The sequence below is a fragment of the Drosophila willistoni genome (assembly GCF_018902025.1).
Source record: "Drosophila willistoni isolate 14030-0811.24 chromosome XR unlocalized genomic scaffold, UCI_dwil_1.1 Seg8, whole genome shotgun sequence".
NCBI lineage: Eukaryota > Metazoa > Arthropoda > Insecta > Diptera > Drosophilidae > Drosophila > Drosophila willistoni.
Window position 1 is genome coordinate 2,866,675 of NW_025814059.1, and position 25,605 is coordinate 2,892,279.

Sequence of the window (25,605 nt, forward strand, 5' to 3'; positions counted from 1 at the left end):
TGAGTTGCAACTCCTTCAGTTCCTTCATCATTTTGTGACCGCAAGCAAAATAAATCAGCGACTTGTCTAAAGGGGGACGGTCTGACCGACCGACCAAGCAACCAACCAACCAACCAATCGTCTGTCTGTCCCTCCGATCGTCTGACTAACTTGTCTGGTTGAATATGTAGGGAGAGAAAGGAGAGAGGGAGAGATGAAGAAAGGGGAAGTGAGACGAGTTCAGTGGCGTGTTTTGTATCTTTAAACTAAACATCATCAACGGGTCAACATTTTGCTTCCACAACTGCTCGAACTGTTCCACCTTCTCCTGCTCCTTCTCCTTTTCTTGGTTAAGCTTCTGCTTCGTTTTGCCCCTCTCCCCCTGCCACAATGTCTGCTTTTGCCCTTCTGTCAGTCTGAACTTTGTGGTATTTAATGCCTGGCAGCGACACTTAACATGCAACTTAACTTGATTTTTATTTTGATGATGAATATTTCTTTCACCTTCCCCCCCCGCGAAAACGACAAACCCGACAAACACCCCAAATTGCCATAATTTATGCCTTGTGCTAGGTGTTAAATTGTAATTGTAATTTTGCTTAGTTTATGATTTACAATCTGCATAAATATAATATATATCTCACGCTCTTTTTCTCTTTCTGTTACAGGTTCTCTCAGCTTTGGATATTTTACAACCACCACATTTGGATTTCTTTCAAGAAATGTATCCTTTTCTATAAAAAAAAAACACTACAAAAAACTAATTTAAATTTACCAACAAATACTAAAACCAAGAGAAAGTTATCATTGGCTTGCCAATGTTTTCATATCTAAGATATTATAGTCAGATCAAGTTGATATATCTCTAAAGAGGAAAGCTTTCCTTAATATACTTGAAATTTATTATATAAATTATATTAGATCCTTTGGAAAGTGAGTTTGAAATTGTGCATCTCGTGTATTATCTTAAGCAATGAATTTGGGAATGAATCTCACAATCGGTTAAATCTTCTTTGTCTTCTATATCTCAGAAAAACTTTCCATAACTCGTAGAAATCTTCCTGAAATACAATCAACATATATTAGAGAAAATTTTCAATTCTTAAGGATTTTCCTAAGAGAAACCTTCTGTCTACTAGAAAATTATTCAGTAATTTAAAAGAACCCTTTAATTTTTAAGGACCAATATTTATATTTTGCAAAAGTTTTATTCATTTACCATTAAGAAAAACATTCAACATCTTACAGGATCTTTATCTTTGTCTAGGGATTCTCCATTATGCCAGATAAACTCAAGATTGACCCTTTAATACCACAGATAAACCTTCAATATCCTTGAATATCATCTCAAAGAGACCTTCGAATTCTTCAGATATTTCAGAAATATTTTCAAAATAAATCTCAGATAAATAGTCCATCTATATTTTAGCAATAATAGAAATAATTTATTCATTTCATGTAGAATATTTTAACAATATCAAAAGTCAATTTGATTTAACTTCAATGTTGTTAGCCCCTGAAAATAGGCTTTAGTAATTGTTTAATAGTTTTATTTTGCGATAAACTTAAATCGAAAGTTAAACTGATTGAAAAAGGTTTCGCCAAATTTTTGAGATTTTTTTTCTGTTTTTGTTTTTGTGGGAAATTTACTTTAACTTTTGCTTGTCATAATTCATCAAAGTTGTGACATTTTATATACGGTAAAGAGAGAGAGAGAGAAAACACTGCCCGCCCCTCCCATCCCCTGTCCCTGCACTACTTTTCCTATAGCCGAGTTTACCTATCAACTGTTGCCAGTTCGTTTTCTATGTGTTTTTTTTTTTTTTTTTTTTTTTTTGGAGTTCAAACACCAAACTTTTGGCCAAAAGCAAAACTAATTGAAAAAGTTTTCATAGCAAAAAAAAAAAAAAACAAACAAATACACACACACACAGAGAGAGAGAGAGAGATAGAGAGGGAGACAAACAAACAAACTGAATAGAAAGGCTTCTTTTCTCCTTTGACATCTCTGTCTTTCTCCCTCTCTCTCTCTCTCTCTCTCTCACCCACTCTCTGTCTTCTTTAAATTGATTTATAAGGTTTTATTTCAATTTTGAATTTGGTTTTTGTGACTTAACATTGAAAAAACTAACAGCTATGTGATAACGGAATTGCTGCAATCGGATCTACATAAAATTATAGTCTCACCGCAACATTTATCTGCCGATCATATTAAAGTCTTTCTGTATCAGATATTGCGAGGATTGAAATATTTACATTCAGCCCGGATTCTTCATCGTGACATTAAGCCCGGCAATCTGTTGGTCAATTCGAATTGTGTATTAAAGATATGCGATTTCGGTTTGGCACGCGTCGAGGAGCCCGATCAGGCCAAGCACATGACCCAGGAGGTGGTCACACAATATTACAGGGCCCCCGAGATTTTAATGGGTGCCCGCCATTATTCATCGGCTGTGGACGTTTGGTCGGTGGGTTGCATTTTCGGTGAACTCCTGGGACGTCGCATTCTCTTCCAGGCCCAGAATCCGGTGCAACAATTGGAACTAATCACCGAATTGCTGGGCACACCCACAATGGATGATATGCGTCATGCCTGCGAGGGTGCCCGCACTCATATGTTGCGTCGGGCACCGAAACCTCCATCCTTCTCGGTACTCTACACCCTGAGCTCTCATGCCACCCATGAGGCTGTGCATTTGTTGTGCCAAATGTTGGTATTTGATCCGGTAAGATTCCAATTGATGTCCCAATCGATTTGTTTCTAACTCCTTTTTGTCTTGGCAGGATAAGAGAATTTCGGTGACAGATGCCTTGGCTCATCCATATTTGGATGAGGGTCGTTTGCGTTATCATTCATGCATGTGCAAATGCTGTTTCACTACCTCGGCTGGAATGCGTCAGTATACAGCAGATTTTGAGCCATCGGCTGGTCAGCCCTTTGATGATCTATGGGAACGTAAATTGACCTCAGTGCAGCAGGTTAAGGGTGAGTGACTCCCTACCTACCTACCTCCCTCTCTCTATCTATCTCTTTCTCTGTTCGTTTCTCTATATAATGTTAATGTTTCATTCATTTCAGAGGAAATGCACAAATTTATTGCCGAGCAATTGCAAACGGGTCGAGTGCCGCTTTGTATTAATCCACAGAGTGCGGCATTTAAGAGTTTTGCCAGGTGAGTTGATCAAGTTGGAAATCCTATAAAACTGCACGCCCTCTCTCTCTCTTTCTCTCTCTCTCACACACACACTCTCTCTTACTCTCACTCTCTCTCTCTCGCTCTGTCTGTCTCTCTCTCTCTCTCACTACAATTGTCCCTAAAAACCACCACAAACCACCAAGTTGTCCCTGTTGAAACCTTTTTTTGTGTTTTTTGAAATGAGAAAAATTTGACAAATTTTATTATACTCTTTTTCTTTTACACCCCCACCCACCCCACCCCCCACCGTCTACTATATTATTATTTATTTAATTTTATATTCGATTGTTAATTTTTATTGTTTGTTTTGTTTGAAATAAAATTTAAAGTCATGGCTTTGTCCCATATACAACATTATCACACAAACCCCCTTTCCAATCACCTGTCCTTACCCCCCCCCCCCATGCCTTTTAGAACTCGTTGTTATTGTTCCTTAATTCCATCTCTATAAACTTTTATATATATTAAAAGAAGAAGAAGAAGAAAAACATCTATCAATATATATATATATATTTTTCTCTCTCTCCTTTTCTCTCTATGATGATTATTGTTATTATTATTATTATTATTATTTTTTGTTATATGTATATTTTTCATTTGTTTTGATTTATTTATTTATTTTTTTTTTCAATTTTTCTCTATTTCTCTCTTTTTTCTTTCTCCATTTCTTGTTTGTTTTTCGTCTATGTTCGTTTTGTTTGAATATATATTCTTTTCTCTTTGGTTCTATTTTTGTGTTTTCTATGAAACTTTACAAAAAACAACAACAACTTTTTTCTATTTCAATTTGTTTATCTATATATATATATATACCTATATATATATAAAACTTATACTTATTATATTTGCGTTGTTAAGCCAATGAGAATGAGAATATCTACTACTACTACCAATACTACTACTACCACTACCACAACAACAACAACAACAACAACAAAAAGAACAACTACAACAACAACAAGAACCAGAATCAGAACAAGAACTTGAACTTGTTGCATTGCTGCTCCTGTCGCTGCTGCTGCTGCCGCCTGTGCCGCTGCTGCTGTCACAACAACAACAACAACTACTACTATCGCCTCTGCCGCTGCTGCTGCTGCTGCTGCTGCTGCTCTGATGCTCTGTTGTTGCCTTCTACTACTACTGCTACTACTACTACTACTCGCAAGACCACCACCCTCATGAGACTCAGAAAGAAAGAAATCAATCGATCGATCAATCAATCAATCAATCAATCAACCAACAATCAAGAGAGCCCACAGCCCCCGAAAATGAGAATGAGAATGAGATAAATAGGCGCGATAACTGAATAGTTAGGCAGCAGCTCAGCTCTCAGCTCGTCCTTCGTCCTTCTTCTTAGGTCTGTTGAACAAAAAATCAAAAAAAAAAAAAAAAAAAACCATATAAATCTCAATAAATAAATATCAAAATAATAATACAAAATAAAAAAAAGAAAAAAAAAACAGATTAAAACTAAAAAACAAAAAAAAAAATGAAAGAAAAAAATGCCAAATAATGTTTATAATTTTCTATATACATATATTTAGTTTATGATTTCTAAAAACTTTTATCATCTACCCTCTGGCAAATTTCTTTGTTTCTATCTCTCTCTCTCTCGCTGTTTTTTTTGTTTTTATCCTTCACTATGCCTCTCTCTGTCTCTCACACTCTCTTTCTCCATTAAGCTAACTTCCTTTCACTCTCTCTGTCTCTCTCTCTCTCTATCATCCTTGTCTTTTGTGTATAAACGTTTTTATTCTTTTCATTTGCTTTTCATTTATTTTATCTAAATTTTTTGTTTCACTTTTTATTTGATTTTTAAATGGGTGTTTTGCTTATAACTTTTTCACTATCTCTATCTGTCTCTCTCTATCTATCTTTGTTTCTCTCTGTATATTTTATCTATATATATACTTGTATATATATATATATATATATCTGTGTACATACATATAACTGTGGCAAACAATCTAACTTTATGAAATTTTTTATAAATGTTCAAAATTAAAAAAACCAAAAAAAAAAAAACAACAAATTATCGAAAAAATTGGCCCTTACCCCCGTTGTTACTCAAAAAGATATAGAAATTGGCAATAATCGATGATCGAAATCAAAAACCAAATTTAATCGACATTTCTAACAATTTATTGTATACCAAAAATAATAATTATATAAATGAAAACAATTACCAAACGTAAAACTTATGCTCTCTCTCTCTGTCTCTCTCTCTCTCTCTCCACATACATATATATATTTCGTGATCATTATCAAATTTGTGTTTTACATACTCCTTCCACCTCCTTGCATTCCATTTTTTATATATATACACAATACATATATTGAAACTTTCTGCTCTAGTATATGTTTCAATTCCTTTCTGTCTATATATATATATATATATATTTTATTTCCTTTTTGTTTATACAAATCATATATATACACATATACTATATATATTTTACATTTATTGTGTACAGTAAATCATAAATTTTAATCACATTCACCCACAAAAGGATACCCAATCACTTAATATTTAATATACAAATCCTTAGATGCCACATATACCTTCAAGTATTGGCCGATTTATTGCAGATATATTATAGATTTTTAAAAATCATTTGCATTCTCTACATCACCCTAGAAAGAAAGCTTGTACTCAATTCAAAGCAAACGAATTTTGCCCAACGGGGTCACCAATTTAGAGATGGCCTTAAACGTTATCGATTTTTTGCGTATTGAACAATTGGAACGTTGGAATTTGAAATATTGAATGCCATCACATTTCATAAAAATTTAAAATTTGCCATTTTGTGTTTAATTAGTCATTTAAACAAAAGGGTCGCTTGAATACTTTCGATTCTTCTGAGTACTCGCCAATGAGTTGAAATAGTTCTTAGTTTAAAAAGGTTCAAAAAATCCATCTTACTCAAATGCGGACCCGATTCGATCAATTTACTTAGGACAATAGAAAAACACTTTGAACTTTGAATACATAATAATTTAGTTATTCAAATACTTTATGCAAGAATATTAATTTCAATGAATTGTAAGAAGTTTAAAAAGTAGAACAAATGAATAATATATCTTAATATTCAAAAACTCAGAGTATTCTAAGTATTTCCAATGATTTTTACTTATTCGTCATCGAACGAATGTAATTGAATGATTCAAACACTCGAAAATGCAGAACTAGGCGATTAGTGAATAGTAATTTTGCTATGTGAACAAACACTTGAATCAAAATGAAACTCTATTTCATTCATTTCACTTTTGTCCTACTCATCGAACAGCTTAACTTTATCTTGATCTAGATGTCTTTGTCTCATTCGTTTCATTCTGTTCACTATTCTCATTCAAGTCAGCTGAGTGTTAAACGAATGTTAATGTTTTTAATGTATTTATTCAATTCGTTATTCGAATTCATTCATTTTGATTCAACAAACAGCTCTCGAAACACATTTGAATATATTCAAATCGATTAACCACATTATCAGTCATCCGCACTCCTCACTCTCACTCACTTTGATGTATGTATGAATGTCCCCCATTTTTCTCTCAGTTTCTCTCTCTCTCTCTGTCTATCTTTATCTCTGTCTCGCTATATCTTTGTCTCTGTCTCTCTCTCTTAAAAAACAAACAAGGATCTCTCAGTGCAGTTAAGCAGCAGTGACAAAAAGAAAAGCAAAGTAAACTGATTGAAAATGCAACTAAATAAGAAAAAAAGAATTTTTTAAATGCGCTTGAACAACATAATTATAAATTAATTTCTGTGTATAAATATATATGTATATGTATCTATATATGTATGTATATATATATTTTTCCTCTATTTCCCCAAAACATCTCCAAACAAACTGCTTCTTCTATTTCTTCTTTTTCTTATTATTATTATTATTGTCGTTTGTTTGTTTGTGTATTTTGCTTTTTTTTTGTTTTGTTTTATTGCTTTGTTTTATGTCAAAATTCATTTCACTATCTCTCTCTCTCTGTCTCCCTCTCTCTGTCTGTCTCTGTCTCTGTGTATCTTCCACTCTCATTTCCTAATATTGTTAATCATTATTTAAATGTATTTGGTCGTTTGTTTGTTCATTTTTTTGGGCTTTAAACCATTTTGTGTATATGATTTTCTTTTTTGTTTTGTATTATTATTATTATATATATATATTTATAATATATATTCAAGTAGATGTAAATGGCATGACTTAACTAACTATATATACACATTAGTATATATATATATATAAAATTCCAATTTAAATTTAAATCTAAATTGCAAAATTTGTTGTTATTAATGTTATGAAAAACAAAAATATAAACTTTTCCGTTTTCTCTGTTTCTCTCCCTTCTCTCTCTCTCTCTCTGTCTTTCTCCTCAACCTCAACATTTTTTGGTGTTGTGTTGTTGCATCACATTTTAGCTCCACTGTGGCACATCCATCCGAGCTGCCGCCATCGCCACATCAATGGGAATGACGGCAAAATGAGGCAATTGCTGCCTAAAGATCAAACCAAAATCAACATCAACATCATCGTCATCGTCATCAACAACATTCTTATCATCAGCATTAGCATCAACATCATATTCATCATAATCAACGGGCAAATCCGGAAAATTAAAGCCGGAGAAGGCGAAGGAGGGGGTCAATAACAAAATATGTAAAGGATTTGTGGGTGGGAAAGGGGGGGGGGACTACTTGACCAGAGACAAGGAAAAGTAAAACTCGATAAATCAGTGGAACAACGATTTAAATTTTAAGCAACAACAACAAATGACAACCAGCAAGCCAGCAGCCAGTGTGTGTGCACGGTTCGAGAATAACAACAACAACAACAACAAAGAAACACAAAATGTTTAAACAAAAAAAAGAAAAATGAAAATGATGAACAAGTAAAAGCATTCCACCACCACCGACTAAAAACAAACAAAAACTAAACTAAAATTAAAGAATTAGTAACAAACACACACACACACACACACACTCGACACACACACACACACACACACACACACTTATACACACAGTGAGAAAATACTGTGTGTAATTTGTAACTCAACTGAAACTAGTCTTAAAAATGTAGTTAAACCAGCAGCGCAGCAAAAAAAAACAAAACAAAAGAAAACAAAACAAAACAAAACTAAAACGAAACAACACAAGTTGAAACTTTCATTGAATTCGACACAACAACAGCTATATATATATATATATATATATATAGAACACTAGAAAAAACTAATGTGTAAAGCAACACACACACACAACAACAACAACAACAATTTGACAAACAAAAATAATAAAAAAGTAAAACATTTTCTGTTTTATGTATTGTATGTATTAAGCTAAACAAAAAAAACAAAAAACAAAAAACTCTATGTAAATGTGAAACCAACAAACAAAACAAAACAAACACACAGACAGACAAATTATGTATTTCATTATGCTTAATAAACAAAAAAAAAAAACAAAAAATGTTTAATACTAATAATAATAGTAAAGCAAAATAAAAGAAAAAAAAAAAAAAAAACCTAAAAATAAAAAGCAAAAACGCACTCAATACTAAAAAGAAAAAGAACAACAACAAAAACTAAATTTGAAAATCAGAAGAGAAAAATTTTGAAATTTGTTTGCCAAATTTACCTCAAACAACAATTTCAAAAACTAAAAGCAAAACAAAAACAAAAAACACACAAAAATGTTAAATGCAAAACTAAAAAAAAACAACTTAGTAGTAATAAAAACAACAATATATATATATATATATATATGTGTGTATATATATATATATTTATATGTATTTATATAAATGTGTAGCAAGCTTAAAACGAAAAAAAACAAAACAAACAAATTAAAACATTTTTAAGTTTTGTTTGCACGTTTTTAAATTATTATTATTATTTTAATATTTCTGTTTTTTTTTCTTGCAATTTTTATTTACAAAAATAAGCTTCAATTTTGAAACTGGTTTCTCTAACAACAACAACAACAACACACACACACACACAAATTGAAAAACAAAACAAAATAAAAAACACAATTTATTAATGAGAAATACTAAAAAAGTAAAAAGGAACACAGTCACATTTCCTATATACATATATATATATATACACATATATATATATATTTGTCTAAGAAATTATACTTATGAACATAAAAAGTTGTATATGTATTGAATGTGTGTGTGTATAACGAAAACATTTCAAACTACACCCAAAAACCCAACATCCAATCCACCCACCACCCACTCAAGGCAAACCATTTGCCATTTCAACACTTTCTGCATTAGTTTCATTAATTTTAAACTCTAGACTGATTTAAATATAATGCTGGAAAATTGAAAATTTAGAACGAAAATTATGCAAAAGCTGCTAGAAATTGTTTCGCACTCAATTTGTAAATTTTTGACCACAACAAATTTTAGTTAACTAATTTCGATTATGTAATAAGCAACAAACAAAAGAAAACACACAACAAGTGAAGAGAAGAAGGACACACTGCCCGAATCCCAGTGAATGATTTTTGGCTACGACAAAAAGGAAAAATTGAATGTAAAAGTTTTCAACATTTTGTCGTTTAATTTGGCCAGTAACTAACAACATTAACAACAACAACAAAAAAGAATATTAGTTTAGTTAGTTTAGTTTAGTTATGTATGACCAACTCACACACACACACACACAAACACAAACACATACACATATATCAGATACTTCAATTAACTATTTTAATGTCCAACTAAATTCTAATTGTTTTGGCTTTTTTCTTTTTTTTTTTTATTATTACTATTATTACTGATTCGGCTTAGGATTTGTTTGTATTAGTTTTTATACTATATAAATATTATATATATATATATAAAATGAAGGTGAAGAAGAAAACAAAAAAAGGGAAAAAATTTACACAAAAAATGCTCATATGCCAACTAAATGCTAACTAAAAGAAAAGAAAGAAAGAAAGACAGATATAGGATCTTATCTTTCCAAAAAAAACGTCTTTCTCCCCCCACTCTTCCCCTAAAGCTAAATAATTTTAAGACTGAGTTTTTTTTCTCCACCCTCCCCCCTTGAACTATGCTCACTCTAGATAGCAAAAGGCAAAAGAAAAGAAACGAAAACAACAAAAGAAAAAAAAAGGAACTTCGGTTACCGAATTTACTATACTCTTGCCTCGAAAATCTCTCGAACATAAACGAAAGGAAGATCTCGCTTCAAATTGAGCTTGAAATATTATATAGTTCATATATTGAACTTTGAATCTTATATACCTTATATCTATATCTTATATAGATCAAGTCAAGTATATTTCGAAATAAAATGGAAATGAAATTTTTTGATTAAAGGATCGAAGCAAGAGTGTAACACAAGAGCTTGACAAGAATCGAATTGAAATGTAGAAGAGAATCCAATGAGCGTATAAAGTATTGAATGAAGGAATGAAGTAAATTTTGTTACCCCTAAAAGTAGGCAATAATAGCTAATTTTGAAACAAAGAATACAAAGTTCAATGCAAATATTGTTTTTGCCAAGAAAAGAGAAATTTGGACAGACCATTGCATACTTTGGGGGGCAATAATTTCTTTTAGTTTAGGTTTCTATAAAGAAAAATCTTTAAAAACTCGAAAAAATAAGAAAAGAGCTCGTTCTTTACATTTTTCCAAGGATTTTCTTTTTATTACACATTCGTTTCAAATCCTTTACACCTTTCATCAATACACACATACACACACACACACACACATATGCGCTGTTTTCTCTTATGTATGTACAATTTAAAAACATATATGCATATATATATATCTGTATATATATGTGTACATATAACTAATTTAACAAGCATAGAAAACAAAAGAAAAAAAAAATGAATTCAAAAACTTTCAAGGAGATCTCATAGCAAAAACAAAAAAAATGCAAATGAATGAAAAACGAATGGAAAATATACATACATATATGATGTTTAAATTGTATACCTACTTACATACATACATATATGCTTATATGTATATATATATATATAGAATGGAACCATATATATGTATATATATATATATATTGATCGTACACACTCGAATCCAACACACAACAATTAAAAGTCATGGGCCTAAATTGAAAAAGAAGATGATTAACTGACTGAATAATATGAAAAGTCTTCTATTATAGAAAAGTTTGCAATTTTCTATAGAAAAAAAACTCTATGTAAATGAGGCATTTCATTCCATGAAAAAAACTTAAACAAAATTTACATAAAAACACACACATCATCATTTGAATATACATACTACTAAATATATATATATATATGTATATATATATATGACTAAATAAATAAATGTGTTTAGGTTTTTTTTTTTTCTTGTGCTTTTGTGTTTAAGTTTTAGTTTAGTTTGTAGATGGATTATATATATATAAATGTAAACTAAGTTCTAGGCACCCTGTATATATAGAACACATTTCAGCACACACAAGCAGCCACAAATGCATACACACACACACACATACATTTAAACACCCCACCAAGTAAAATATATGATATATAATTAATTATGAATAATTAAAATAATAATAAAAAAGGCAAACTTTTCTCTCCACCTTAAAACGTTTTCCCCCTTTTCCCCTAATTCATTCATTCTCTTTCTCATTAAGAAACTTTTCATCATGATTTTTAGTTAATAAGCTAAACAAATTTATAAAACAAAAAAAAAATACAATGTGGTAGATAAAAAAACCATTTCTCTATGCTTAGTGAACACAACAAAAACAAAACTAAACAACAAAATGTAAATGTCTTTTTTTTTTTTAAATCTACATTAAAAAAGAAAATAAAGTAAAGAAAAATACTTCAACTATATATATATATATATAATTTTTATTTGCTAAGTTTAATTTAATTATCAATTAACAACAAGTGAGAAAAAGTAAAAAATTAAAAGCTGCATTAGTATTTTTTGTCTTAAAGTATGCTTAATTATAATATAAATATATATATAAAATATATGATATAAATATAAATATATTAGAAGCAAATAAAACTAAAAAAAAACTGTGTAAAACTGTTTGTATAAAAAAAAAGAAGAAAAAAAAAGAAAACAAAAAACAAAAAGAACAAACTAGCGTTTTTTTTATTATTATTATTATTATTATTATACTTTTCCTTTTTATTTGCAGTTTAAATTTGTCCAAAAATAAATAAAAAATAAATATAAACCAGGTGAATGGAAGGAAAATGAAAAACTAAACCAAATGCATTTGCAATTTAGAATTTATAGCTATAAACGAGAAATATATAACAAAAAAAAAAAAAAAAACCAAAGAATATATATAAAATTTTAACAAACAAATATTAGGCTCTCAATCTATATGGATATGTATATGATAAAGGACATGAATATGATATATACATATATATACGTATATGTATGTGTGTGTATATCTATATCTATATATATATATATATGTATATGTATGTACGGACAATATAATTGAAAAATTCTATAGATGTTTCCCTTTGACACAAAACTTTTCGTAGAATTTCCAATAATAAACAAAACAAAAACCTAAAAATTAAAAAAAAAAAAACCATTAAGCTCAGGTTATATAAATAAAAATAAAAAAAACAAATAAATAACAAATGCAAAAAAAAAAAAAAAAACACATACACACACAAAATTTCTTAAAAGTATGCATAAAAAAAAACTAAAAATATAAACAAAAACAAAAAAATGAGTAAAACGTTTAACATGTTTAACAAAAAAGGCTGTTTGTAGAAATTGTGACACAGTAAAAAGTGAAAAGAAAAATGTTCTCCTTTTCGTCCCCCTCGCCACCACCACCAAAACACCACTCAAACCCCAGACCCCGCCCCCCATTCCAAAGAAAGATCCTTTAACATTTAGAAGAAAAATAAGAGTAAACAAAAACAATTTTCATCCTAAAACAAAAAAAAAAAAAAAACCAACATGATTGCTGCTTTTGTGCACTAAGCTTATGTAAATACATTAACCTAAAAATTTAAAACCAACAAACATTTTTCTATAAACTAAGCAACTTCAAGAAAAAAATTATTCGTAGAGAAAATGATGATGAACTTTGTGATTTGCTTCTCATTGATAATGTCGCCAGATATAGAACGAAAAGAATAACTTAAAAATAATAATTGTAGAGCTCTCTTTCACAAACACAAACACACACACACAAACACACACAAACAAATACACACGCACACAATGTAGGTAACAATTAATCTAAAAACAAAAAAAAAATATATACAAATTAATCATTAACAACAAAAAAAACGAATGAAAATGGCAACATGCTTAATCAATATACATAAAAATTATATATACATACATATATATATATATATTATATGCGCATATTCTGTATGTATTATATATAACAGGATCGGTCAAATTGATTCTTTGTTTGTTTTATTATTTTCTTTGGTTTTTGGCGTTTTCACTTTGTCAAGACTCGCTTGAGTAACACTCTACCACTTTGTGACAAGGCAAGTTAAAAACGAAAAAAAAGGAAGAAAAAAGTAAAGAAAAATACTTTCTTAACTAAAAAGACAACCCATTTCAATGAACTGTCTCGATGGGCGATGAGAAAAAAAAGTGGAAGAGTAAAACATTTTCACAATTCAATTTGGCTAATTCCGATGGCCGATCAATCGATATATGGTATACATTTTTTTTGCTAAATGTTGTAAAGTAAATACCAAGATACGAAAAAGGAAAAAAAAAATAATAATAGGTATTACCAACAAAGGAAGAAGAAAACTATTTATGTAGGCGCACCCACTTTGGCAAACAAATAAGAAAACCAAACAAAACCAAACAAACCAAAAAATAGATATAAAGGAAAATCTATTCGATTTCTTTACTAAGCACAAAAATTTGGTTTCCCCCTTGCTGGAAATTCCCATTTCAACACAAAAGAAATCGAAGGATTAAAGGAACCTAAAAACTGTATATATGTAATTATATATATTAATAATATTTATTCACCAATATTAACCAGTTGATAAACAAACAAAAACAAAAAACAAAAAAACAAATACTCGTATGGTATATACTCTACTTCTTTGTGTAGTAGATGAAAATTGGTCCTGCAATTGAATGCAAAAAGTTGTACATTAAACAAAATAAGAATGGAAAAGCGAGAAGAAACGAAAATCAAGCGAAGAATGGAAATTTCAAAATGAAAACACAATTTTTTTGCCAGCAAACAAATTATAAAACTAACACACCCATACATACTAACCCCATTGTATTACCACGAAGCATTAGACTTACTACAAGAACAAGTAAAATTATAAAGTAATTCTAAAAGAATCGACAAGAAATTTCCAAAACCAAACAAAAAAAAAAATCGAAGAGAATGACAGTAAAAATGCTTTCAAACTAAATAAAGTTCTTTGGAATTAACAATGCAAAAAAAAAAAACAAAAAAAGATACGAAACCAAAAAAAAAGATACGAAAAGAAAAAAAAGAAATTGCCAAATAGAGTTTTTAATGCTTTATCAGTTCTTGGGTATTGTGGGAATTCTCGATTTGAAAAATAAACTTGAAATATTTTTATGCCACTCGAAGCGAATCATTTAAAGGACATCCCTTTCCGGATTTCCGGACTCAGTAACCTGCGGACATGTTTAAGACATTTTTGTTTCAGCTTTTAGCTCTAAAATCCGCAAATCAAGGGAGAAAATATTTAGTTCGCTAGGATGTCCCTGTTGATCTCTACAAATTAGTAACAAAACAAGTTGGGCTCATCTAAGAATACAGATCATGGAATTTTTGAAAAGGTCCTTTTTCTCAGCTCTTCGAAGGACATTCCAGGACATATCGATGTCAATCGACGCGCATGGTCAAGGACTTCCAGCACGCCAAATCGTCCTTAAAATGACCGAGTTATGAGCACTTTTCTGTTTTTTGGACTTGTAATTTTTTCCAAGTCCCAAATTGAACCAAGTGGCGAAAAATATGGAAAAAATCACAAAATCCTTGATATCTCGACTTTCCGCAGGACTACAGAGATGTCCTTTGCACCGAAGATAGTCCCTGCTGATTAACGTTTTATGACATCACTTTCGTCCTGATCCTTTAAAGGACTTTCGAGATATTTGATATTTTGTGTCAAGCCGAAAAGTCCTTTTATCTCAGCTTCCTGAAGGACATTCTGGGATCTGTTAGTGTCAGTCGATGCGGGTCATCAAGGACTACCATCTGACCAAAGGACATCTCGGTAGTCCTTAAAATGGCTGAGTTTTAAGGACATTTGTTGTTTTTTTGCGACTTTTTGGCCATTTTTCTGACTCTTCCCCTTAGAAAAATTCGAGCGATATTTTTGCCAGGATATTGAAAATCCTTGAATGCAGATCGATAGTCCTGCTACTGGAGGACCAAAAAAGGTGTGTCCTGTCGAAATCGGTCAATGTCCTACAGAGATATGGCCTCGAGAAAATTATCCTTTTTTCGTTTTTTAGCTCTAAAATTCACGAATCCTGCCGCAGGACGAAAGGACATGGTTTCCTAGGATGTCCTTGATAATCTCTACAGATTGGCATCAAAAAAAGATGGGGTCGTCTAAGGATGCATGACATGAAAATGATCGAAAAGTTCCTTTTTCTAAACAGTTCGAAGGACATTCCAGGACCTCATAACATCAGTCGATGCGGAAGAAGAAGGACTTCCATCTGGCCAAAGGACATCACGATCAGGCTTAAAATAGCCGAGATATGACCAGATTTCCGGTTATCGGACTTGTAATTTTTAGCTAATTAATATAGAAAATTTATGTAGTATACTTTTGGGGTGAATAATATGCATTTTTTAAAAAGTGTTGCCTACTTATTGGGGGTAAAAAAGGAACGTCAAAAATTTTGAGTATCCTTTGAAGGATCAAGACAAAAGTGGTGTCAAACGAATCCTTTCATCAAAAACAATAATCTGTGAGAAGGACATCCCAAAACTCCTGCGAGGAGCCGAGTTATTAAGGATTAGTGTTTTCCGGATTTTGTTGCATACTTTTAGGCGTTTGACCTTGTATGGTTCCAAAATAAATTAGTGTTGCATACTTTTAGGCGTTTGAGCTTGTATGGTGCCAAAATAAATTAGTGTTGCATACTTTTAGGCGTTTGACCTTGTATGGTTCCAAAATAAACTTGTGTTGCATACTTTCAGGCGTTTGACCTTGTAGGGTACCACAATTAATTAGTGTTGCATATTTCCACAGGCTCAACCGCCTATAAGTACGCAGCACAAATTTATTTTGGTACCGTACAAGTTTAAACGCCTAAAAGTATGCAACACTAATTTATTTTGGCACCATACAAGCTCAAACGCCTAAAAGTATGCAACACTAATTTATTTTGGAACCATACAAGGTCAAACGCCTAAAAGTATGCAGCAAAATCCGGAAAACACTAATCCTTAATAACTCGGCTCCTCGCAGGACTTTTGGGATGTCCCTCTCACAGATTATTGTCCTTGATGAAAGGATTCGTTTGACACCACTTTTCCTTCAAAGGATACTCAAAATTTTTGACGTTCCTTTTTTACCCCCAATAAGTAGGCAACACTTTTTAAAAAATGCGTATTATTCACCCCAAAAGTATACTACATAAATTTTCTATATTAATTGGCTAAAAATTACAAGTCCGATAACCGGAAATCTGGTCATATCTCGGCTATTTTAAGCCTGATCGTGATGTCCTTTGGCCAGATGGAAGTCCTTCTTCTTCCGCATCGACTGATGTTATGAGGTCCTGGAATGTCCTTCGAACTGTTTAGAAAAAGGAACTTTTCGATCATTTTCATGTCATGCATCCTTAGACGACCCCATCTTTTTTTGATGCCAATCTGTAGAGATTATCAAGGACATCCTAGGAAACCATGTCCTTTCGTCCTGCGGCAGGATTCGTGAATTTTAGAGCTAAAAAACGAAAAAAGGATAATTTTCTCGAGGCCATATCTCTGTAGGACATTGACCGATTTCGACAGGACACACCTTTTTTGGTCCTCCAGTAGCAGGACTATCGATCTGCATTCAAGGATTTTCAATATCCTGGCAAAAATATCGCTCGAATTTTTCTAAGGGGAAGAGTCAGAAAAATGGCCAAAAAGTCGCAAAAAAACAACAAATGTCCTTAAAACTCAGCCATTTTAAGGACTACCGAGATGTCCTTTGGTCAGATGGTAGTCCTTGATGACCCGCATCGACTGACACTAACAGATCCAGAATGTCCTTCAGGAAGCTGAGATAAAAGGACTTTTCGGCTTGACACAAAATATCAAATATCTCGAAAGTCCTTTAAAGGATCAGGACGAAAGTGATGTCATAAAACGTTAATCAGCAGGGACTATCTTCGGTGCAAAGGACATCTCTGTAGTCCTGCGGAAAGTCGAGATATCAAGGATTTTGTGATTTTTTCCATATTTTTCGCCACTTGGTTCAATTTGGGACTTGGGAAAAATTACAAGTCCAAAAAACAGAAAAGTGCTCATAACTCGGTCATTTTAAGGACGATTGGGATGTCCTTTGGCGTGCTGAAAGTCCTTGTCCATGCGCGTCGATTGACATCGATATGTCCTGGAATGTCCTTCGAAGAGCTGAGAAAAAGGACCTTTTCAAAAATTCCATGATCTGTATCCTTAGATGAACCCATCTTTTTTTGATGCCAATATGTAGAGATCAACAGGGACATCCAAGCGAACTATAATGGTTATTTTCTAAATTTTTTTTCCCCAATTTTAATAGTTTGAACTCACTTTCATTGATTTTTATACACAATTCTTTTTTCAATTTTAATGTAAAAAATAAAATATATTTTGTTTTCATTTAAGCTAAAACTCATAGTTCATATATGGCTAATATCGAAAATATTACCCATTTATTTTCATTTCGGGCAATATATAAAAAAAAAAAAAAACCAATTTTTTGTTGAATACATTCTTAGTTACGAATATTAAAACCTAAGGGTATTTAATTGGTGCTTCATCAGTCTTAATTAACAAATTAAAAAATGCCTTTTCTATTTCCATTGAACTCACTTATACATTGGATATGCACACATAAGTAAGTTAGTTGATTGGGCAAAAATATATACTCTCTTTATATATAGTTAAAGTAATGAGAATACTAGAATCGCTTAGAGAAATATATACCTATATATATATTTAGTCCTTTTTGCCATAGATACTATAACTTTTCTCCACGAAAATCTGTATGGAACGCTTGACATCCTGCTTATGAGGCTCTGGTAATTGCTCCAATTTGGGTAATATTTTCATTAGGAAACGAAAATCTGGCGATAAATTGATATTGGTTTCCAGATCATTTGAAGCCATCACTTGATCATCTTTTCGAGATGGTAGAATAGTTACACTATGTGGCGACGGTGCAGTAATTTCAGTTTGATTCGATGATGATGATGACAATGATTTGTCCACTTTCATAAAATTGGTGGGATTCTTTTTAGGCGGCAATGTTATCGGCGATTTGTTGGCAATTATCGATGAAGATTTGCTTGATGCTTGTGCCGATGATGCTGGCGGCGGCGGCGGTGGCGATGACGACAACTCCTTGCGCTGCTGCTGTTGCAGCTCTTTTGTTTGTATGCAATTAAGTAATTCGGGTAAAAGTTTCTCCAATTTCTCGCTAAGATTCTTTGTTGGACCACCACCAACACCGTTTTGCTGTTTATCGGTCATAATCATTAATTTCTTTGATTGCCCGTCTTTCTCCTGCTCGACCACAACGAACATTTTACGTTTTTTTGTGATCAGACCATTGCCATTTGTTAGATCTGCGGCATTCTTATTTGTTGGTGTCGTTTCATCATATTTTTCTGTAATAACATATAGTTTACGCTTTCGTCCGTTCTCTAAATTCTCCAAGGATGTGGCCTCACAATCGGAATTGATTGACTGAACGTCGCTGGATGCAGACGAACATATCGAATGCGAGCGCTGAGGTGGTAATAGCAATGGTGGTGGGGGCGGAGGAACTGATACCATTGTTGGTAGTGTTATTGTTGTTGTTACGGAATTCTTTTTTAACATCTGATGATGATGATGCTTTTGCTGGGCAACAACCTCAATGGGGGTCTGTGTAAGAAAAAAGTATAATTAAATATAATATTAATTTAACACATTCTGCCACAAAAATTATATAGATTGCCTTTTAGCCTACCTCAACTAGTTCTATGGTTGTGGCATCATCCAATAAAGGTTTCCCAGTTCCTGTTCCATTGATAATGGTTGTTGTTGTTGTTGTTGTTGGTGTTGTTGTTGTTGTTGTTGTATTTGTTGCTGTTCCATTTCCATTGTTGCTGTTACACTGCTGCTTGGTCTTACGCAGCGGCGTCATTTTGATGCGCGTTCTGGCCATGACCTGAACCTGGCTTTGGCTTTGGCTTTGCCTCTGGTTCGGGCTCTGTCTAGTTGCAGTTGCAATTGTTGTTGCTGCTGCTGCTGTTGCTGTTGCTTGTGGATTGTGAAAATGTCTATGGCAGATTCGCAGCTTTTTTAGACCGCCAAGTTTGGTCAGCAATTGATCGCTGATGCGAAAATATCGTAGCCAATGCTTGCACCTAAAATGTAAAACAAAACAACAAAAACACACACACACACACAAAATAAGTAAGAAATCATCGAAATAGCAACAACAACAAAGTACAATTTTGTAATAATAAATGCAAGCTTTACTTTTGCTTTCGTGTTGCAATAAATTAATGAAAATGCAAATAATTTTAAGAACCTTTTATTTTTTTTTTTTGTTGTTTATATTGATTAATTTATTTATCTTCTCTTTGACTTGCGATCACTTTGGAAGTTCTTTGTTTACTGACCAACATAAAATACAACAACACAACAAAAATAAAAATAAAAAAAGAACCAAAAAAACGGAAAAAAACAACAACGTCATACAGCAAAAAAACTACAAACTGCATTGAAGTCTCTGTAGTTCTTTTGGGGCATTTCCTTTTGTATGCAGCAGCAGGCTGCGGCTGCAGCAGCAGCAGAGGCAGCGACAGCGACAGCAGTAGCTTTAAAATTAGATCCCAATGTGTGGTTCTCTCTCTCTCTCTCTCGCTCTCACACACACACACACACACACTCTACTAAAGTAAAAATTTGCAGTTAGTGCAAAAATAAAAGCTTTTCGCTCTCATTATACCTTGCAGCCAGAGAGTGAAATGGTTTATTAACATTGCCAAAATGGCAGAAGAAAGCTTTATTGACCCTTTAAAGTATATATATTCTTGATCAGCCAGAATAGTCGAATCGATTTGGGCGTGTCCGTCTGTATTAGCACTTAGATTTTGGCAACTATAAGAGCTAGCTATATTAAAATTATTGTATAGATTTGTGTAGTGTGTAAGCAGATCAAGTTTATTTTGCCACGCCCCCTTCAATCCGCACAAAATGGCCATAACTGATTTACTTGTTTTCGTTACACTAACAACCTCATCTATATAATCTATCTACCTCACTAATCTATCTGTTAAATTTTGACTAAAATTAAACTAAAACTATGTAAAGAAATGTTTTTTACTAGTAACTTGGAACAACTAAAGTGCTTAAGAGCGAGATACCCTTTGTACCATTTTCTTTTACTTGATGCATGGTATAACAAAGTCGGCGCAATGCATTATTTACTCCATTTGCATTGTTTACACACATTTTGCGAATATCTGTGTGTGTGTGGGTGTGTGTGAGTTAAACTTTTGGTCTCATTTTTCTACTCTCTTCTCTCTCTCTCGCATCTTCATTGGCTCTCTAGCTCTGCCTCTCGCAGCAGCGGAAGTTTTGTTCCATGCCGGCAGCAGCGAAAATGATGCAGCTTTTTACTTCAACTTCCATATCCCTCTTCCTTCTTACCGTAAAACTCCATCTCCCCCTTTCTCTTTCTGCTCCCCTTCAATGGGGTGAATGGCAAGTTGAAGTGCATTATATTTGTCTTAGGAGAGGCAAAGACAATGGTGCCCCTCAAAATACATGCATAGTTCAAAGTTAACAAGCCGGGGCAACTAAGCTGGACCGCCATGCCAAGTAGTTTGTTCCAAAAACTTTGTCATACCATTAGGACTTATTGTTTTGACAAGCCATTAAGACTTTTAACATTGCAAAGAATAACTTCACGGCCAACGTCTGAGAAATTGGGGGAGCCATTTACAAACATTTTCCACCAAGGCAAGGGCAAGAGGTAATAAACATTGCCGTAGTATAAAAATAAACCAATGGGAGGGAATCTTCTTTCTGCTGTCTTACCCCCTGCCCCCTTATGTAGCTAGTCGCCCACATCATCATCGTCATCGCCATCATCAGCAGCAGCAGCAGAAGCAGAAGTAGCATAATTGCAATACAAATGCAATGTAATGCTGGCATTGAAAATCTACATACCCTGCAACAATCAAGCGTATGGGCAGGGTATATTAGGTTCGTTATAAAAACCAGTTAGTTGAAGACTTAACAATTTTGAAAACACCTATGAAAAGTCTAAGTACTTAAGCGTACAACAGTAAATGTTCTTGATATGTACAGGGTATGAAAAAGTCTAGATGTTATAATTGGCCATAATGGAGTTTCAAATTTTTGTTCTATGAATGCGGGAGCCAAATAAGAGAGAAAGAGAGAAAAAGTTCAATAACCTATGCGAGAGAGAAGGCACACACACACACACACATTGTATGTACACGCGAGAGCAGACAGCGAGAGAGAAGGAAGAATCAAAAAGCTCAAAGCTCAAGCTTTGAGATCATAAAAACTGGTTTCGGTTTCAATATTATGGAACCCAATATCAAAAATAAAATAAAAATTCGATATAGACTCACCGATTTGGATCATGAACTGGAAAACGACGCAAATCTGAAGGCTTCACATCTAGACATCCCTTCAGGCATGTCCTGGCAGAAGAGCAGGTCGTGGAGGAGGAGGAGGAGGAGGAGGGGCAAGAGGAGGAGGGGGGCTCTAACATTGCGCTGGAGGATGTCGTCGCATTGGGATTTAGCGATATTACTCGGCTTATAAGCAATTTCTCCATAACGACGTCGAATCTGCAATCGATGGGAATCATAATTAATACCTTTTGCTTTTTTATTGCATTTTCTTATGTGCATTTACTTAAGTATTTTGACAGAGCATGATGATGATGATGAGGATGATAGAACAGCAACCACATGGAATGACAGTATTTTATAATAATAAACAGCTTTTCGAACGAGTCACTGGGAGCTTTTTGAGAGTGGAACAACATCTGCCGTTGCATTTCATTTAACTTTGAAATTGATAAGCTTTCGGCCAAGTGAACGCAGTAAATAAGCGACAACAACAACACTTAAAGGTAGTAAAAAATAAAGGAAAGACAAAATAAAGAAAATATCAAAAAAGCTCAAGAAATCTTCGGTTAAATGGAACTTTCTATACTCTTTTCACTCGTCTTCTTTTTGAACTCTGTTAATCACTCTGTTATTTTCTTGTTTGCTTAGTCATCAGATAAATTTGTTTAGAAGTATTGCATTGTCATATATCAATTCGACTTCTCCATGCTGATCAAGAATCTATGTTATACTATAAGGTCTCCTTATCTGCGCTACAAGCATCTGACCCTTTTCTGGAAGGGTATACAAAATCAGAAAAGCTTTCAACGAACAAGAGCTTACACTTGGAACAATTACAAGCAAACACAAAAATGAATTGAATGCTTCATCGCATCGACTTGCATATACCATGCACCAGCAAGTGAGATTCCTAAGATTGTATTTAATTCAGTTCGCATGACATATTTCAAATATAGGCTGTCTTGCTCATTTTTACAGTCGTGCCTGTTTGGTGGTAACTTGGTTACATTTTACTCGATTTGGATCAATTTCGTAGGACTAATTGATATTAAGAGTTTTCCTCAATTATATTAAGATACCTTTTGATGATTTAACAATAAATCTTATCTACATTACCTTTGGCATTTTATTTACATATATTTATCCACATTTGCTAAGTATTACACTTAAGAATCTTAGTCATTTATCAAACAATTGATATTTTTTATCCAAATGTTTTATTCCAGGAGGTTTCCCAAATATATTTCTATCTCAATTCTCTAAAAACATATATTATTCAAATCCTTATACTCTTTAAAAAGGTAGCACCTCAGTTTTTTAAATAAAGAATTGTGAAATGTTGTTCCCCATTCATCACCAGCAAACACAAAATGTGTACACTGCTTAATTTATAATTGTTATGATTATAGAAGCATACTTTTAGGGATAGAAATAAGCTTGAAATCAACTAACAGTCCGAATAACATTAGGGCGAACTAATTTAGGGATGCCTCTTGAAGTAAATTGGCACCTCAAAGTATGCAATACAACGCCAATGAATTCACTTTCTTTGCAAATTTGTATACATTTTTTAAAAGGTTTTATTGTTTATGAATTGTTTCCGCAGTAAAAATATTTACAGACCAGGGAAAAGGGGAAAAGGGGAATACCACCAGCCACGAGAGGAGAAAACCAAAGAGCCGGAACTAACTTCGTCTGCGCCGAAACATGTATACCCTTGCAAGGGTCTAAAAAGTTCAAAGTTCGCGAAAGAACAGCCTATAAGCTATAGGCTGTATATGCCTTTTCATCATAAAATTATATGACAGCTATAATATAGTTATTCGATTTTGATTTTGAAATTTGGTACAATCATCGACATCTTCATTAAACTGAAAAATATTAAAGTTTAGGGCAATCACGTTCAAAGTAACAAAGTTATTCATAAAAGTCACTGTTTTCGACCGATCATTCCTATGGTAGCTATATGATAGTCATCCGATCTTTATGAAATTTGGTATACAAGCCTACAGGTAGCACTCACTGTCCAGATAGACGGGCGGATATGGCTTTTTTAACTCGTGCTGATCAAGAATATACATATATGCTTCATATGGTCGGAGATACCCTTTTTGCAAGGGTATAAAAAACCAAATTTTAAAATGAGACCATTTTATGAAACATAACAACAGGTAAAAATCGGTAAGAAAAATAAACTGTTATGTTCAATTGAAAATAAAAGTAGGCCTTGTGTTTCTTCTGTCATTTTTATTTTCAATACCCCAGATCCGAATCGGATTCAATTCAGTATCAAAACACACAAGCAACCAAAAGCATCTCCCATGAAGTACAAAAAAAAAAAACAACAAAATTTTAAGAAGCCAAAAAATAAAAAAACAAAATTTTAAGAAGCCCAAAAATAAAAAAACAAAATTTTAAGAAGCCCAAAAATAAAAAACAAAATTTTAAGAAACTCAAAAATAAAAAAAAACAAACAAACAAAAAGAAACCCAAAAATAGAACAAACAAAAATATGGTAAGTATTAAATTAAAGTTAAATAGGTGAAGGGAATATCCCTTCCAGTCAAAGGATATTTAAAATGGGAAGCCGGCAGAGACAAACACACATACACACACATACACACACACACACACACACACACAAAGAAAAAAACGATACGATAGTCTGAGTTCGCGGTTGTCTTTGCGGATGCTCCCAGTTTTGAGTGTAAAAATCGGCCTCCAAAGAATCTGTGAATCGTGGAATCTGTTTAGGACTAGCTTCGGAGTGTCTAGCTACGTACCACTGTTGGTGTCTGCGCCTCAACGCGGTGCTGGCCAAATTATTCGTTTGGTATCCCCATAAGTTTGGACCGGTCATTGGGCCAAGGGGGGGCGGCGTTTCTCTCCTGCTTACTGGTTTTCCCGCCTCTCATCCTCTGGACTCCTGCCTGTGTGAGTGTGTCGTGGAATTATCCGCAAATTTCCCCAGGCCGTTCCACATTTCTTGTTGCTGCAAGAGGCTGCTTCTTCTTCCCCGATCGTTTGTCAGCTGACCAAGGCCAGTGTTGGGAAACGCAGGGGTCGGGCCCTTGTATCTGACAGAGGGCGCCAGGGAGTTTTTGGGCGCCAATTTGAAAATTCAAATTCAAATTTTAAAGTAACGGATATCGCCTGACTGTTAAACCTTGTCTCAGTAGTGCCAATCTAGTATGGTTGGTGCGAATTCTGCTGAGGCAACGGAAGAGGCTGCTTTCAGGAAGAGCTCACGTCTGGGCCGGACTCCGCCCGGGTTACAGCTCCACAAGAGAATGGCCAGCAACTAATTGTGGCACCAGCGTCAACGCAAAGAGTCGAGTGCTCGGATGCGGCACCGGTAGCTCCACTGGCATCGAATATCCCTGAGCTCGATGAATTGGGTAAGCTCCTCGGGGATTTAGTAGAGGTGTTCATGACAAAGGCCGTCCGACACGTCAATGTCAACACCAAACAAGCCATCACGAGAATGAAGGAGCTGCAAGAACTCCTGTGCCAAAAGGTGTTCGACGGCCAGCTGACCGTCTGCAATGAGAGAAAGTCTGCTGAGTCAGATCAAGCGCCCGGCGTGGCCATGGCCG

General features: G+C 33.5%; 2 protein-coding genes across 2 annotated transcripts in view; one reads left to right on the top strand and one right to left on the bottom strand.

Moving 5' to 3' along the window:
* The window catches only part of LOC6645711 (serine/threonine-protein kinase NLK2), a 74,200-nt gene extending 66,514 nt beyond the window's left edge, over positions 1-7,686 (top strand). Inside the window, 6 exon segments of the mRNA XM_002068610.4 lie at positions 648-703; positions 2,114-2,705; positions 2,764-2,965; positions 3,059-3,152; positions 7,591-7,619; positions 7,622-7,686. Coding sequence (XP_002068646.4) covers positions 648-703; positions 2,114-2,705; positions 2,764-2,965; positions 3,059-3,152; positions 7,591-7,619; positions 7,622-7,656 — 1,008 coding nt within the window. The 3' untranslated portion in view covers positions 7,657-7,686.
* Positions 7,687-18,024: 10,338 nt separating this feature from the next.
* Positions 18,025-22,332, bottom strand: LOC6645713 (eukaryotic translation initiation factor 4 gamma). The gene is made up of 4 exons (XM_023177637.2): positions 22,293-22,332; positions 22,004-22,225; positions 19,360-19,759; positions 18,025-19,274 (listed from the first exon to the last, which is right to left on the bottom strand). The coding sequence occupies exons 2-4, from the start codon at positions 22,210-22,212 to the stop codon at positions 18,345-18,347; spliced, it is 1,539 nt and encodes a 512-aa protein (XP_023033405.2). The 5' UTR covers positions 22,213-22,225; positions 22,293-22,332; the 3' UTR covers positions 18,025-18,344.
* Between the last annotated feature and the right edge of the window lie 3,273 nt (positions 22,333-25,605).